The sequence below is a fragment of the Bacillus rossius genome, chromosome 1 (assembly GCF_032445375.1).
Source record: "Bacillus rossius redtenbacheri isolate Brsri chromosome 1, Brsri_v3, whole genome shotgun sequence".
In the NCBI taxonomy this organism is placed as follows: Eukaryota; Metazoa; Arthropoda; class Insecta; order Phasmatodea; family Bacillidae; genus Bacillus; species Bacillus rossius.
Genome location: NC_086330.1, coordinates 66,117,198 through 66,135,574, shown reverse-complemented (window position 1 = coordinate 66,135,574; position 18,377 = coordinate 66,117,198). Strand labels below are relative to the sequence as shown.

The window sequence follows — 18,377 nt, the reverse complement described above, 5'->3', positions numbered from 1 at the left end:
CAGTTGGCATTTACCCGAGTGTGTAGAGGATATTGGAGTCTATATTGGAGGTCATCAAACCCGCGAATTTTTCCGGTCTCTAGTTATAGTGTTTCCTATTCATTGTAACAATATATAAATTTGGACAATGTAACAGTGTGGCAGATCACAATAACAGGAATATATATATATATATATATATATATATATATATATGTATATATATTAAGTACTACCTACATACATAAATTTTGAAAAAAAAATAAGTGAATTCTTTATTTTTTTTATATATATAATATTTTTTAATATCTGAAACTTTTAAATTTGGTTAGATAACTTCTTAAAATTATTCAGCAAAGGGAATTTTGATTTTATACAGTTTACTGGATATAAAAAACTGCACTTTTGTACTATTTTTATGGGAAAAAATCATAGTCAATTAGGACTGCAGCTTCTCTCGCATACGGCCGCCAATCACCAGGACGCAAACGCCGGCTACGGGTATACAGAATTGCCGTCTAATTAGTGTTTAGATTCTTCGCGGAAAATGCGTACACCAGCTTATTGCATCTTACGTTTCTTGCGTTCTTCCGTAGTTTTTTGAACCGGCCTTAACGGCGGGTGCGACAACTGGACTTTCCCACGCTCCCCTGCCGCACCAACCATCGGGAGATTTACTGTGAAGTGTGACGCTCTCCCCACCGTGGTCTGACGAAACAAGACAGCTTGCGTTCTTTAAACGATTCATGAAGTGGGGAATTTCGATATAACACATCTTCTTGAACATACGCCATTGCAGTCTTGTACTGTTTGTCATGGGAAAAAAAAATCCATAAATGCAAAATAAGAAATGAAATTAAAAACATAAAACCCACAGAAAACCAGCCTAAATCATCTGATTTCGAACAGATTAACCCACGAAATTCTTGTGCTGTCTGATATTTAAGTTTGTTGAGTTTGTCTGTGTTGTCATTGTGTTGTACATAATACCTGTTTAGGTTCATCGTTGGGTTTATCTATTTGACATCAGCTGATTTAGGCTTGTTTTCTGTGGGTTCATGTTTTAATTATTATTACTTATTTTGTATGTATGGATTTTTCCCCATAACAGTGCAAAACTGCAATGGTGAATGCCCAAGAAACTGTGTTAAAACGAGACAGATTAGGCTGGTGTCACACAATGCGGTTGAATCCGAGAAGCTGCCAGTTTCTATTCAGTGATTTTAACTTTTTGCTGGTTTCGGAATCTTTACGTGAAATATGCATGCACCTACCCGTAGTTCAGTGCAATAAGAACGCACCGTTTATAATATGATACATTCCAGGGTCTCCAAAAATAAAATAATGCGAATTCTATTTATATTTACAGCTTGAAAAAACACAGCCCAATAAAGTTTTCATTTAAATATTTTAATTTTTGGGTCAGTAAAACAAATAATATTGGTGGTAAATAAACATTTATAGAAATCGAAATTATTTTACGCATCCATCCTAAGAATACAGGGGCCTACATGGAACCTTTATATTAAACATTCCACCATAAAAAACACAATGTAACCACTTGAAGTCCCAAAAAGGACTATTAAAACTGTAAATCTGCATGCAGGATCTTGCGTGTAGCCAGTCGGCCAACTTAAAAGAACAAAATTTATTGGAGTTAAAAAAATTTTACTTCGGATATCATTGCATTTGAGGTACCAACTATTTTATGTGTGCTTTGGCTTGACAAATATATATGAAATACTTTTTAAAGAACTAAAAGTACAACATTATTATAAAATCATAAAAATTATTCAAATATTTAAGAGCAAAATTACTAAGCTGATATACTTGAACGGTTTTTTATAGCTGGCATAATAAATTGTGAAAATTAAGCATGGTCATGATTTAGGTGTTATAACCAATGCTTTAGCAGTTCATGGTTTTTAAAAAGTGGTTGGGAAAAAACCTGATTTTCTCGACAAATGATGTAGGGGAATATAAACAAGATTAATTTACGTAATGATTTAGTATGATGGGAAGTGTTGTTTCCTTAGATTTGCCAAAATTTACAGTTAAAATTCTATCGCATATATATCTATATATACATATGTTACCCCGGTTTCGACCAATGAATATTGCGGTCAGAGAGCAATGCCTTATTGACCCTGACCGAGAAAGATGCGCATGAAAATACTATTCATGACTGTCCTTCGATTTGGAATAGGGGAAAATAACACTTTAGTACACTGCTTGTTTGTAAATAGCTACCCAAAGGTCGTGCCTTGTCGCGTGCAAGAGTAAGCGGTAAGAGTTTTTAGTTAACAACGTTAATTCTTGAGGTGTAGCAACGATTCGTGATGTGGCTGTCTCTCTAAATCTTTCAAAAATGCGCCCGAAATCTCAGAAATTATACCTGAATCATAACAACCGTAAATCTAACCAGTGTGCCGTGAAACCTTGTATCAGACCAAGAATCCGGATATTTTGTCTTCTTTAGGTGATGTAAGGAGTAATTAAGACTGTGCCTACACAGAAAATCTTTGCGCAACCAGCTGAACTAACTCTATAAAGCTGACTGTTTTATTCTCCAATTACTTTTTAATAAATGTTTTTTATTTGTATAAGTGTTGTCTATATATTAATCAGCCTCTGAAAAATAGCGTACTATCTCAAATAAAGTTAATTTTAAAATTTAAATACGGAAAATAAAATCTGTCACGTTTAATTAAATATAAGTAAGTTTGTTAGTAATTTTTGTTGTGACTTAAATTTACTCCACGATTGGTCAATAATAACTATTTGTCCTTAGCTGTGTTAGTAAGTATTTATAATATTTTAGTTTTTTAATGTAATATTAATATTATAATTAATATAATATAATATTAACTTTAAAAATTAGAAACACATCATTATTAGTGTTGTTGCATTAAAACCTGGCATTCATTTAAAACAATGATAAGTTTTGTTTAATTGAAGTTTTTTTATTTTCAAAGGTTCGTTCGGTTCTTCAGCATTTTAAGCGAAATTATAATATAAATTTGAGGTTCTTAAAAAATATGACTAGGGAAAAGAGTCAAAGTAAAATTGAACAAAAAAATGTTTTGACTGTAAATTTACTATAGAGATTTTGTAATTAATTAGAAGTCAATATTTTTTAAATTATGCTCATAGTGTCAAAATCTTTCTCCAACAAAAATATATAGTATTTGAATACATAATGTTTCAAACTATCATTGTTATCAAAATAATAAAAAAACTTTTAAACAGCAAAAAAAAAAAAAGCATTAAATTTAACCCAAGTGAGTTTTGTTAAATGAATAAAAGTAACCTTTTTCAAATTTGTGTTTGAAAGCTTGAAATTAGTATTCAAGCAACAATCATAAACATTATATTAATTTAAGGTGATAGAAAAAATTATTAATCTTGAATCATAAACCAATCAGAATGAATTGTTTTGTTACTTTAATAGTAGCTATATATCAAACAAAAATACTGTGACGATCAACGTATTTTATGTTAAATAATATTTTTACTCTGTTTCACCCCACCATTGATTTACGCCATCATACCATATTGAGACCAATTTTTGTATGGTTGCTCTAACTTGCTTTTACGTCTCGCCAACAACGATGTTCTCAGAGACGGGTACACACAGAGCAAGTAAAGGGCAGGTGAAGAAGTAACCGACCACGTCACCCAGAAGGGAAACCTACAAGTAGTTTAGGGAAAGCCGGCGCGGGTGCAGACCTCGCTCCCCCCCCCCCCTGCAACGAGAGGCTCGGTCGTCCCGTTGCGCAAGGACGCAGGCCGGGAAGCGGTAATCTCCGCGCAGGGCATCGACCAGTGGAAGGGGGGAAGGGGGACAGCAATCACGCCGGCGCGCCGCGGGAAGTTGCGGCCGCGGCTATCGGCGACGCCGCTCGCGACTGTGCCCCACATGACGACGTATCGTCGCCTCGCCGGCCGCCGATAGCAGGTGGAACCGCAGGCGTGTTCCGCCCCGGCGCCCGGGCAGAACGATGATTACGGCGAGATCGCAATATCCTGACGCCTCCGTCTCCGTCCGTCAGCAGCCACGCGTCTAGCCGGGCGTTTCACAACTTCACTTCATCCGTCCAAACATTTCCTTAAACGAGGGCTGCCGACAATCCGTGGTTTTTCTCTCGGAGAGTTGTTTGGATGTTGTTCATTTATGTACGTATTTAGCTAGAAATTCCTCGGAAAAATTCAAAGTATCTTTTAATTTGTTTGGATGTGAGTTTTAAGAACCGCAGTGTTATTGTACCAATAACCTGAACGACCTATACGAACACCAACAGGCATTTATCCCGGTGACAGTTGACTGCGGTGGTCGAAACCATAGATATGATCCGTCCGTCCATCCGTCAGAAGTTATAGAGCTTTGCTAAGCTTTGGCGGACTGGTGAATATAGTTTTGTTTTGGGGCATCCGATTGGCTGCAGGTCACGCGACTGACGGATGGATGACAAATGATCGGAGGCGACGGGTTATTATAATTCCGACTTAAGTCTGAAGTGGTTTATTTTACCCACGGTTGAGTTTCCAGCGCTTGCGTCAGTGGCGAAGTATATTTGAAGTATATTTGTAGAGTAGGTCAATACGCCTACAGTCCAGCCTGGACAAAAAATTAATGGCTAGGACACAAGCGATGAAAAAACATAGCAAACACACAAAACATAAATGCCTAGTATATCAGACCTTGTAACTAAAAGAGAATAACTAACCTTTATGTAAGTACTCCAACAGTGTGTCAAACCATTATTTCCAGCACCCCTCATCATTTTTTTTAAATTCAGATAATTCAGACATTATAAATATCAAAATTTACAGTGACATTGCTCACACAGCAAACTTTATTCTAATAATAATAATAATAATAATAATAAGCACAGTTAAAAATTCGAGTTCAATCCACGAGTCCACCGCTAGTGCCAAATAAAAAAAAAATTATTTTCTTTATTTTGTAATTTTTTGTGTAGGTTTCAGGTACATTTAGAAGTAGCCTAAGTAGAAGTTTTTTCTGTACATGCATTTATTTACCATACAATAAATTTTACAGTAATACATACATACATAAAACACGATTAAATATACAATGTTTTATTCAGAGTACATATGTCAATAACAATTTTATTTTACATCGATTGAAAGTATGTTAATACTGTTATTAAAATCAAGAATTCATATTTTTACAAAAGCTTAAATTCTTTACTTAAATGTTAAATATATATTTACAAATATAAATAATTATTTTATAAAACTTTCATTTAATTAAATTAATATTTTATTTAAAATATTAAATTATTTAGCTAAAAATTTGTAGGAAATTTTTTTATTTATGTAATTTTTTTCTGTTTTATACACAAATAACTTTGCTATCATTCCCACCAATTGCCGTTTACCGAAAGTTAAGATGTTACACACAAAAAATCTTCAACCACAGCAAAATAACCATGATAATTTTTCAATATTAATTTTACTTGCTTTGTGATACATCGTGTATACTGTCTTCTTAATTAGTTTCATTACTACCACAATCCGCCATCACGAATAGTTACCTACGTGCTGTTAATAGCTTAACGTGATATATGGGCTGGACCAAATAGCCATTTCAGTAAAATATAAATAATTAGAGTTCTATATTAAATTTGATGTTATCACGGAATTTACCGCAAATAAAATACATACACTCAGTATTAATTGTTATTTGCAGTATAAGAAATATAAAATTAATTTAGAGCTGCAAGCGTAGCCCAGAAACAACCTTTAATTTTTCTTTAATTATATTTACTCATTATTAAATTTTATTGGTGGTACCTAATGTTAAGTGTGTTCATTCAAATGAATTACATTATATGCATATTCATCCATGGTTCCACATGCAAACTTAATTTCTCATGTTTTATTGTCAATTTATCGCACATGTCAGATTAGACACAGATATCAAATACCCTACATTCTGTGGTTTTGGTGTCATACAAAAATTTTGATCGTACTCACTATGGATTTTGATTTCAACGATTTAAACGCGACAGTTGAAATATAACTAATAAGTTTTCTTATAAAAATAAATATTACATCAGAATTGCAACAAAACTGATTTTGTGAGGCAAAAAAAAACAACATTTCTCTCAGTGTAAAACAGTTTGTTCAGATGAAATATCGAAAAGGCATTAACCATATTTGGGAAGCAATGAAGACCAAAGGCGTAGAAAAAAGTTTTTAATCTTATATTTTGCGACGAACCTGCAGTCGAATTTGTCAGTCGAATTCCGACACACACGCCGTCAAACAATTTAACCTTAAATCTACCGAGAACACTGATTTACAAATTATCTTGTGATTTTCGCAAGTTTATCGTTATATCCGTATTATTACGGGTAGAGAGTTTACTTACTTTTATTATTATTATACTTAAATGATCTTTGTATTGAAGAGGGGGAAAAATAAAAAATAAAAATTGTTTAGGACTAACGCAAAAAAACACTGATTAACGTGTGTGTGTGTGTGTGTATTCTTTCAGACCGATGAACATAATCCAGAATTTTAAATACGACACAGTTTCTACGAAGATATTCGGTTGGCACTCTACGTTTATTTGAGGTGAAATCGTCTTTGAGAAGTCAGTATAAGTTGATGTAGTGTTCAAGAGCGCATAGCACCACGAGCAGCAGAGGTGCGGGGGTTAGTAGGGTGGGGGCCCGAGGTCTCAGCGGACCTGCAGCACCGCCGAGCCGGTGACGTCGACCAGCTCCGAGGACGAGAAGCTGGCCACCAGCCTCACCTCGCCGGTCGCCCGCGGCGCGAAGCTGCGCTCCAACTGCGCCGTCTCCCCCGGCCCGACGTCCCTGCGCACCGAGCGATCAAGGGCCGGTGCTCCGAGAGACGCTCGGGTTCAAGGCAGCGAATAAAGCAGGGCCGGCGCGTCCACACAGGCGAGCTAGGCAACCGCCTGGGGCGCCAAGTAGCCGGGGGGCGGCGCAGCACGACACATAACAGCTCATATCATTATGTTTAACGATTACTGAAACTAGATGAAAATGAATTTTTGTAACAGTTTGGAATGTTTATATTGATATAAGTAGGTAATTATTTAAAGTCCACGGTGACCTGTTTATGATTTGTAATAGTAATAAATAAAAAAGTAAAAAAAAACACAAGCCTACTTACATTTGATTGTTGACAAAATCTTAAGATTACGTGATGTATTTTGAGGCAAGGAAATTTTTTTTTGTGGTGTTCCGGCGCGGGTGTTTGGAGGAGGGGGGCGGGGTGGCGGGGGCGTCATTAAGGTTTTTCGCCTAGGGCGCCAATTTACCTTGCACCGGCCCTGTGAATAAGCACCGCCTTGTTGGGACACAACTCGCGGGCCGAATTCCAAAATCGTGTCCGAACCGACTCCCAGTAACGATACAAATAGGCAACCGTTTTAATGAACGGTGCCCTGCGCGAGGCTTTAAAATGGTTTGAACGCATTCTAGCGGACGTTTTGCAATCATCGATACAATTTCTGCTGTATAAATACTAGAGATAAAAGCAGAGCAAAAAAAATATGTAACTAATTTCTCAACTACTTTTCAAGTTGCGAATATTTCTGGTTTTGTCCATTAAAGTGTACAAAATATATTCCAGGATAGTTTCGCTTAAATGAAGTTTCATTTGGCACACCATTACGCTTGGTACATCCCTCGATGATCAAAAATAACTATATACGAGCTATGGTGCCAGATTCGGGTCCACCATCTAGACGAAATCACCGAAACAAAGAGATCTGCGCATGCGCGGAATTTGGGCAACAGGTGATCAATGGCTACAACACCAAAAAATGTTCCGTATCGTGCACTGGGAATACAGTTGGGGTACGGTTGTTGCATATTCAACACCTTACCCTTATTTTTGTGTCTTGGATTACCAGTCTGTGTTAAAGGGTAAGTCAAAGACGGCCGACAATATAGCGGGCGCCTTGGCAATAAATAATACTGCACACTACTAGCGGGTAAATAATTTAAACTTATATAATGGCAGCATTATCTCGCAAATGACTTGTGTACTACGTGAAAATAGCGCTCCTTGTATCAAGTACTGAAAATAAGATGGTAGCAGTGCTCTATAGCAGACAATGTGTGTACTCTGGGACATTAGCTCTCCTGGTAGCAAGTACAAAAAATAAAGATGGACAGCAGACTTTTACAATATGGCGGCTATGATGTCATAATCCAATATGGTGGCCTCCAAACGAAAACAAGATGGCTGTTTATATGTAGTAATTTAGGGTAGCGTCCTCCAGCAGACGAAATAAATATGGTGGATCCAAGATGACAGACATGATGTCATACTTTCTGCTGATATATCTACCTTGGCATTAGTGGTGAGAGGTCAGGGCCAGTGGACAGTTCCCCGACCTCGTCATAACCCCGACCGTTTCCCCTGCACTGCTTTGACCTCCCTCCACGAGACATCCTGCCAGCCCTTGGTCCGCCCCGTAGAAGGGGTGGGAACCCCCCCCCCCCCCCCCGCACCACCCTCCACGAGACATCCTGCCAGCCCTTTGTCTGCCCAGCAGATGGGGTGGGACCCCCCGCGCGGCGGCATAGACTCGTAAAATGGCGGGCAACGAAATGTAAGCCAAAATAAAAACTTAAGGAAAATTTTATGTGGCCCTTTTTCGTAACTGTAAATAATGTAAATAGTGCTCATTTTCTTAATGAAAGTATCCGGGGACCACAAGGCAGATGGAGGTAGCAGGAACGTTTGCTGATCGTTCCCGCAAGACCTTTTTTTTTCTCCAACAGAGGAGCCGAACCAACAGAAGTATCCGGCGCTTAGAAACTGCATGGACGTATACTGCTTGATCGTGCCTACGAGACTTCATTGGTGAAACAATTTACGTTTGATATATTTTAAAATTAAAATATAAATCCACCACACTAGCAGTTTATATATGTATATATATAATTTTATATATAATTTATATATATATATAAATAATTATATATAACGGCTGTGTATGATAAAAGGCTAAGGGCCAATTGAACCACAGTCGTTAAACAATGTTTTATTAACGACTGTTAAATTTTACCTCACCGTTTTAAAAAACGGTTAAGCTTTTTCATTTCACCACACTTTTCTTGTGTTTAACTTTCCTCAGGTAGATAGAATGGTTTATCGTTATTAAGGTTCGTTATAAACTCAATTACAAGGAAGTGGCCATTGTTTTTTGTTTGTATTGAGTTCATAAAAAGCTTTAATTTGCAAATAAAATGTTATAGTTGAGAACAAAACTAGATTATTTTAATTTTGTAAACTTACGTTATATTATTTGCAATTATTTATATTCATAATAACTTAAGTTTTACAATATCGTTAGAGCTGAAATTAGTGACGACTCAGCTGACTATTGTTTGTTACGATAATATTCACTGGAAATGTTCGGCATGGACAGTAAATTTAAGCATCACTTATTTGGTCTAAAAATTACATAAACAAGACTTCAAAATGTTATAACAACTGGAAGTAAATAAATTTGTAACATTCGAGGTGTCAAGCGTGACCCAAATTTTCCTTACAATATCTGGATGACCAAGCTTCGCTCAGAAGAATATTATTAAATGAATAGCTAATAACTCGCGTCTTTGCTCATGCAATTTTAAGAGTGTTGCTAAAATCTTACCATTTAAAAGAGTGTATATATGATTAATTCCCAATATTTGGACTAAATAAACAGACACAATAAATCGTCAGGTGCATAAAAATATATTTGGTAAAATAACCGTTTGCGAAGTAGTTATCGGTATGCTATTTTTAATTTTTAGTAAAGATTATGTATCGGATTTTAAAAGTTATTTTTTAGACTGATCGAGGATATAGTTTACCTTGATGTAATTACACTTCCTGTCATTTCATGAGGTAGTCAATTAAAAATTATATATATTAAACTTACATCTATACTATTTCAATTAAGTTTACTAATATTTTACAATGTCACATTTATTTTCTATGGTTGTCCTAAGCTTAGAATAATCAAGGGATCTGACATTTAGACAAATACATCCCGTTTTTAAGAATATTTGATGCAATCGCATCTTTCTTTTAAATGTAGAGTACATGTATAAAGTTTATTATCGAACTTATTAGTTGAATCTTAGTGTTTTTTTGTTATTAACTAAGGAGTATATCCAAAGTTTTACCAATCTCTTCTTTACCCACTAGGATACTGATGTAAATATTAAGAATTAAGTAAATGTAGCAATATTGGTTAACCAGGAAAAAAAACCAGCTTATTTATTAGATTAAAAAATGTATTACTTTTTAAAAATAATATTAACCTCTGTTAATACTGATAAGAGATAATTCGGAGAATGTTGAATAACTTAGGTACCTTAAGGTATGGTCATTTATCATTTCCTTAAGCACAAATTTGTGGGATTTGATCATAATACATTTTTTTAATATTAAAACAGTAATTGAAATATTTAACCTCTTAACTTCTGTAATTTGTAAAAAAAGAGTTGATAGTTTTTGCATGCTTGTAAATCCTACCACATAACTTACATTCCGCTTCATTAGCTTTAGGGATACGACATTTATAATAAAAACAAATTCAAATGGTTTTTCACCCCTTTTGTGGTAGAATGTGAGAAAATGATAAACGTTAAAACCGATATTAAATCATAACTCATTTGAAAGTTATTCTTGCTCTGTTTTTAACATCTTAATTTGCTTGAATATATGATTTAGTAGACTACTATTAAAACTAACGTGCCCCATTTCACGCACTGCCTTTGAGGTCGAATATCTAAAAATGTTTAAAGTATTCCAGATAATAATTTAATAAAGTAATTCATGTGAAGTAACTTACATCCAGCTGTATTTGCTATGGAGATACGAATTTTTCTATATTATAAACATAACTTACTCCCTATTCGCACCATTAAAAATGAAGTCAAAAAAACTAAAGGAAAAATCATATGCTTACTGCTTACCTTTATGTGCTTGTTGTTGATTCTTAATTTATAATTCTTATATTTATTAATTTCGGAAGTATTAATTTTTGTCTTTACATGAAACTTAGCCCCTTCCACGTAAGGACGGAATCATACAAATAAGTAAAATAATAATTTTTAATTTATTATCTTACCATTTTATTTACATCTTACTTAGTCACCGAAATTTTATGTTTAAAAACATACTACCTCATTTTCCACGTCATTACAAGATGTATTTTAATAAACGACAAAAAGTAATACGTAACTTCAGATGCCATTTTTTTTTAGTATCTTACGTCTATTTCTTATTCAATTGGAAGCTTTTGTTTTTTATTTAAAAACAACCCTATCCTTTTATCAAACTTAGGGTTTGAATTGCGCAAAATGGTAATGTTGAGTTTGGTGGTTTTTGTATGATTATTATTCGTTCACAGTTTTATCTATTGTGCTTGATTAAGTTTTAAGTTAAAATCATTTTTATCCAGCAGATAGACATTCCACTTCTAATGCCAGAACAGATTGGTCAGCCAGTATGATTTCATGGCAGCCATCTTGAATCTACCAACTTGTTTTCGTCTGAAAGAGGTTGCAGCCACTATTTAAATTTAAATTTTACCCATATCATTGCTTGAATAAACTTTCATCACAAGTAAAACCATTTCAGCGATAGTACGAGTTCAGCTATGTTTGGGCGTGTGCGCTATCGGAATTATTTATAAATGACTCAAAATTCGTAACAATTTCCATATTTCGAGGGAAAAATTTCCGTTTCAAGAGAAAATTTCCTGTTTATTAATAAAAAAACTAAAAATTCTAAAATCTAAAAACCAAAAAGCTTTTTCTATTTGAAAGAACCTTATGTCCTAAACATGGCTTTAGACTCCTGAAAGCAAGCCACTCTGAGCTGCCTCGACATGGACTGTAAGATTGAAATTCTTTAACTTTGACCAAAAACTTCGGGGAAAAGACCAAAAATCATCAAAAAATTAGCTTGTTATTTTAATTATTAATTCGAGTGATTCCTGCACGTATTCGATCCTTGACTTATTCGCAAATGGTAATATCAGGAAAAAATATCTAATAAAATACAAAAAAAAAATCCTAAGGTATATTCATTATACACCAACCACCAGTAAAACGCAGATAATTTTAGGTTAAAATATATTTATCTGTTTAAACTTAATTTTGAATTACAATGTTCAAGGGAAAATGCAACAAAATTACAAATAAGAAAATTTATTACATAATTTCCACAAGTACAAACAAGGATTACTAGCATTTCTCGAACTCTTCAGTCTTCTTGGAGGCGGGTCGAGTTCTTTGCATGCACTGACATGTATTTTCAAGGCAGTTCTACATGACAGTCGATTAAGAAGCAACGTACAATCAGTGGCCAAGCACAAGCAGTCGGTGGCCAGCCACATACATTTGGTTGTTTAGGAACGTCATATAGGTTTACCAGACACGTGCATTTAGTCGGGGTTTGTGGTTGGAGGAGCTTTGCATTCTCAGTAATGTTGGAACAACAGGTATCTTTCCCATTCCCAACAAAGCAGGTCAAAATATGTAAGGAATGGGGATGGGGTAAGAGGCATCGTCTTTTCCCGGCAGGGTACTTAGCAACGATAACGGATTGAAGGCGCACCTGCATCTGGCTGAAGTTTTTGTCTTCTGAGACAAGATGCTTCCGGCTCAACTTATTACACACAAGACATAGTGGCAGCAAATAATCCTGTCTGACTGGAAGCTACAACAATGCTGTCTGGAGTATAGAAGTTATCAGAGATTTCACTCCCAGGCTAAATATAATGTCTTCTCTTTTCCTGAAATCGGTCACCAATGATCCTCACACTACCAACCACACAGCGTAAAAACAAAGAAATGTAGATTTGTCTTGAACGATATCAGGATCTAGAGTATGTATTTAGAATTATTCGGGTCCATTTTTTATGGCTCGTTAGTAAATTTCATACTTTTTAATAAATTATCATCTACTTTGTATTTCCGTATCTTGATAAACATGACATAAATATGAAGTATTTTATAAAGATTATTTTAGAGACAGGAGTTGGCGTTCGTTGGTGGTATAAAACTATATTAGCTCGTAAAATCGCGATATCAATTTACATAGATGGCCATATTACAGTGCCTTCTTTCACTGGCGTATGTAAATAATACTTTATAGTATGAAGGATTGAATAAAGTCACGTAGAACTGTTAGAACTATAAATATGATCAATTTATTCTTATTTTTCTCCTAATAAGACATGGATCTGGCTGAAAATATAATTAAATACTTTAAATAATGACCAATTTTAACTGAATATCTGCAAATATATTAATATCTTGTAAATTTGAAAAGTGTTCATATAACAGCAGACGAACAATATATTAATAATTCAACATCAATTTGGGCTTGGATTGATGTTTTTATAGTTTGTATGTAGCCAAAATTTTGATAGCGCATATACATATCGGTGCAAAACGCCCACAAAAATTAGTACTGTATGCCAAAGGTTGAAGTGAACGGTTCCTTCTCATAGTTTTAATTTTATAGTAAAGTATAACCTTATAGCCTAGTCGCTTTTATAACGTCGCCCAAAATCTTCCAAGAGGGTTGAAGGCGATTACAAAGAACATTAAATATCTAATAATGATAATATTTTGTAAGAGAAAAACGGGACTTTTATGTTTTAAGTTGTGATATGGTATGGTATTCGCTTTTCGTGGTAAAATCGCAATATAAAGTAGTTTTACTTAAACCTATATTATTAATTATTATTATTAATTGTATACGGAAATTAACACTAATTACAAACACGGTTATAGGGTAGCTCACGCAGCTCTCTACCAAAATATTTAAAAACACAACAATTTAAGTATGGCTGAGCACCAGAGAAACATCATAATAATATTTATTTTAATAGAAAAACATTTTTAATATAACATGCAGCTTCTATTGCAACATGTTGCGTTTAATATAATGAAGAGAAAAAGTTATTTTGAAAAGCTAACTCACCATCTTTTTTCTGTGTTGTATGACCTCAATATACAATTAATCATAATCTTTCCAAATAAAAACTTTTAACTAATTTGTTACTTAAATTTACAATTTTAGGTGAAAATAATAAATAAACTAGTATGTATTTTGGATAGTAAAAATGTAGAGAAGGCATTTTTACAAAAAAATATCTAATTTTTTTAAATATCCTACGGGTATCACGAATATTGTTTTTTATAACGACAGTAATCTACAGTAATTTAGAGGTATTTTCTATAAGTGTAAACATTATAGTCATGCCGTATTAATTCAATGTATGACATGCTTTGTACGTTTCCATGGTATACAATCTTAATACATAACAGTTCTTTGTGAATCTCATTAATAATTTTGAAACTGAATCTAAGCCAAGCTACACATTTCATTCGAACATGCTAGTGTACTAACACCGGCCGGTGTTGCCAGTGAAGCTGCACTGCATTTTGCTACGCTGGCTAAGAGTCTAATGTTTGAAAGAAACATAGCTGAAATTAACGTATTTGTACAAAATAAAATCTGTTGCGATCGTGCGTTTTTTAAACTAAGTTTCATTTTAATGTTCAGCAATAACCATAAAGTATTATCCTAAGAAAGAACAGCAGCGGAAGACTTGCGCAACACTGAAAATAAAGTGTCGGTGGGACGTTGCGGAGTGAAACTGCGGTTTTAGGTACCAAGTAATAATTCTACTAGAAACCAAATTACCATAACTACGAGTATATAATAAGTAAAAAAACAAATTTCTATCATGAATATCTTTTTCATTTGGAAAGAGTTCAAAACAAAAACTATAGCTGAATACATAGAGGAAGCCGGGGCACATGCAACAAAAATTAGTTGTAATTTTTTTTTCTGGTTTTGTATTATGAATATTTAAAAAATCTAACATCCTATGAATACTATGATATTTTACCCACAGTATTCAATATAATATAATGATTGCAAAAACATATTTATAATTGACATAATCTATTTAAAAAGCACTTGCACATGTTTCAATTTGCCCCACATGCGGGGCATATTGCACCATTGGAAGGGCCACATTGAAACATTATCTAATTTGGAATTTCCAGATTCTAAATCGTCTGTGTCATTATCTGCACAGTCAATACACACATAAAAAGGATTGTTTTTAGCACAGGACCAATGTGACCACATTTTGCACCTTAAACATTGTACTCATTCTTCATTATTCTTATATATTTCTCCACAGTTCAGACAGTAAGTGTGATGTGATGATTCTCCGAAGAATCATCACTGAATTCAAGTTTCCTTTTGATTCTTGTTTTGTTCTTAGATATTCGCCGGAATGCTTTTGATGGGCATGTTTTAATTTGTTTTTCTTCTTACCCTCTCTTGCGGCTTTTTCCATTTCCAGCAATGTTTTCTCTGGTGTATCTGTGAGAATTGCACATTTCCTTTTTTTCCTATTTCGACTGCATTCTTGCCATGGACCTGCTTTTGGATACGGGCGAACAGCTTGAGGAGAAAATGTTTGCGTTAAATCTCCAGGGTCTGATATTGGACACCGCTGGGCCCAGGGACTATATCTAGTTTTTGATCACTGCCCGAAAACACTTCATTCACTTCCTTTATTTGACTTATAATTTTTTGTATGCCTTCCTCGGGCAGAGTACGATCTGTTACAAAATAAGTTGCGAAATCACTGACTTTAAACTTATCAACATTCAGTGGGAAAATGCATGCAGCTGAAAATCCTGAAGTAATGTTACAAGGTGTGAATGATGTCATCAACGCTTCTTTAATCATAGTTGGCAAGTCGTAGATATGAAGTGTTTTTCCTGGATTTATTTTTATCCAGGAATCGACTCCCCTGCTACAGAGTTTCTTGAATGGTCCGTAAACACGTATGTCAAGGGGCTGGAGCCGGTGTGAACAGTGTGGTGGAAATGACAAGAGTACTACACCATTGTCTTTACACAAATCCAAAACTGTAAAACTAAGGTGAGATGAATGGTTGTCTAGTAACAACAATAGAAGTGGGTCGTCTTTGTTCGGTTTGGTTTAGGCAATAAAATATTTCATAAATTGCACAAAACTGTCCTCTGTCATCCATCCAGATCCTGTAGCAGCAACAATGCAACCAGCTGGTCCATCTAGTATGAAGTGGTCTTTTAATTTATTTCTTGGGAAGATAATCATAGGAGGAATAAAGGTTCCCTGTGCAATCACCGCTGCAGCGACAGTTACGAGTTCACCACGTTCTGCTGATGTGACTGTTCCCACTTGTTTGACTCCTTTTCCTGCGAAAATTTTATTTGGTTTCAGCACAGTAGTTGGTCCAGTTTCATAACAGTTCCAAATTTTTGAAAAAAGTAGCCCTGATGGGTGATGTGAGTAAACATCAGAGAGTTTCTTGTAAAATTCATTCATATTATGTTTGTTAAAATTTGTCATCCTGGCTTAGCTAGTTGCTTTCGGTTGTCTTATTGATATATCTGGATGTCTTTTCAAAAATCCACACAACCAGTCCACTCCTGCTGTTTCTTTTTCTGCCCAAGATGGGGGCATTTTTAGTCCATATTTTTTTAGCACAAAGGTACGCAAGTTGTCTCACTTCCTTAGGGGTCAATCCAAACATGATGTCACTGCATCCGACTCGGAAGTGTTGTTCGTTAATACCGACAAAAACTGTGTTTTAAGAGATAACAAATGCGGGAAATGTACTAAAGTAGTAAGAAATGGTATTCTATGTGAAAACTGTGACAAATGGTATCACTTCAACAAGTGTAGCAATATAGAGAAAAGAAATATTCCAGAAAATGAGTGGGTCTATGTCACGTGTGCCACGTGTGCCACTTGTGTAATACAAATGGATGATGAAGAAAACTACATGGCATCACTGTCGCGGGAGTACAACACAACGCATCAAATTTGTGCAACTGTCTCAGACGATAGTGCTACGAAAACTCAGGTGGTCCTTGTCATCCAACTTCCGGAAGAGGTGAGTTCACTACGAGAAGTCATAAATGTACTGAAAATTGAGCTTAAATCTGTCTGACAAAGGTAAAGAAACTGCAGTGCGTCTTCCTTCTCCGTTCTCGTGGTCGCAAGTGGTGCGTAAGCGGAAGTTCAGCAAGACAACTTTACCGTGTGATTTTTCCATTTGTGTATCAAATAAGTTTAATGCTCTGAACAACAGGGCAGAAGAGGCTACCAAACAAGACCACACAATCAAACGCGGTTCAGTGAAACACAAAAAGTCAGGTAACATAGTTGTGTTGTGTTGAGTAATGTGATGCCTGAAAAATGTGTATTTGGTATGATTAAACCTGGTGCAAGTATACAAACCGTCCTGGAAAAAAGTGAAAACGTGAGTAAAAAAACTTGGTCATAACGATTCAGCTGTAATCATTGGTGGATCCAATGATGTTTCAAAAAATGAAGGTGATAAAGTTATTAATGTGCTGAAACAAAAACAGAAACTTTTTAGTGAAACAAATGTGATTGTTACAGAACTACCCCCCCCCCCCCCCTTCTCCGTCACGATCAACCAACTTGGTCGTGTGTTAATGTAGCAGTAAAGGACACAAATAGGAGAATCAACAATGTTTGTAATATGTTTTAAAATGTTCAAGTTATAGAAACTAGTACGTTAGCTAGGAAATTATTTACCAGGCATGGATTGCACTTGAACCGCGAAGGGAAACAGAAACTGACTACTTTAATCCATAGCTATAACAAAACAATGTCAGGTGGAGAGTGTATATCCGAGATTATTCCTTTAGGCTTTACTGTACACGGGGAAATAGAGAATGGAACCAAACTAATAAATAATAAATACAGTAAAGCTCGGTTCTCAAACTGAAACACAAGTACTTGTACAGTTGATTTTGGTGAGAATGTATTCACACTACCTATAAGTACTGACAATGGTAATAATGTTTTTTTCCGGATAACAGAAGTATTAATGTAAAGTCCCGGAATTTAATATCTAGGAATAGCAATACATATGGTACACAAACTAAAGATAATATTCTCAATAAACAAGACAAACACCATGCTTCTAACAAAAATATACTTCTCATCTTGCACCAGAATATTCATTCACTGAGAAACAAACTCACTGATCTCGATTTGTTATTTAACACTACACTGTTAAAAAGTGAAGCAACTACTCCAAATATTACATGCTTTATTAAACATTGGTTAAATAATGAAGAAATTACGTTTTACCCAATACCAAATTACACCATGATTTCCAATTACTGTCGAACTAAACTTATAAATGGAGGTAGTTGTATCTATATTGAAATCAAACTTGCATTTGACAGATGTATTATATTATGTATTTATAGGCCACCTGACGGAGACATTGATTCATTTTTTAAACAAATGGATAAAATAAT

At 34.9% G+C, this 18,377-nt stretch overlaps 1 protein-coding gene across 1 annotated transcript in view; it reads right to left on the bottom strand.

Moving 5' to 3' along the window:
* Window positions 1-5,346: 5,346 nt before the first annotated feature.
* Window positions 5,347-18,377, bottom strand: part of LOC134536949 (hemocyte protein-glutamine gamma-glutamyltransferase-like) — a 53,888-nt gene continuing 40,857 nt past the window's right edge. The window contains exon 10 of the mRNA XM_063377063.1: window positions 5,347-6,830. Coding sequence (XP_063233133.1) covers window positions 6,692-6,830 — 139 coding nt within the window. The 3' untranslated portion in view covers window positions 5,347-6,691. The remainder of the gene's footprint in view (window positions 6,831-18,377) is intronic.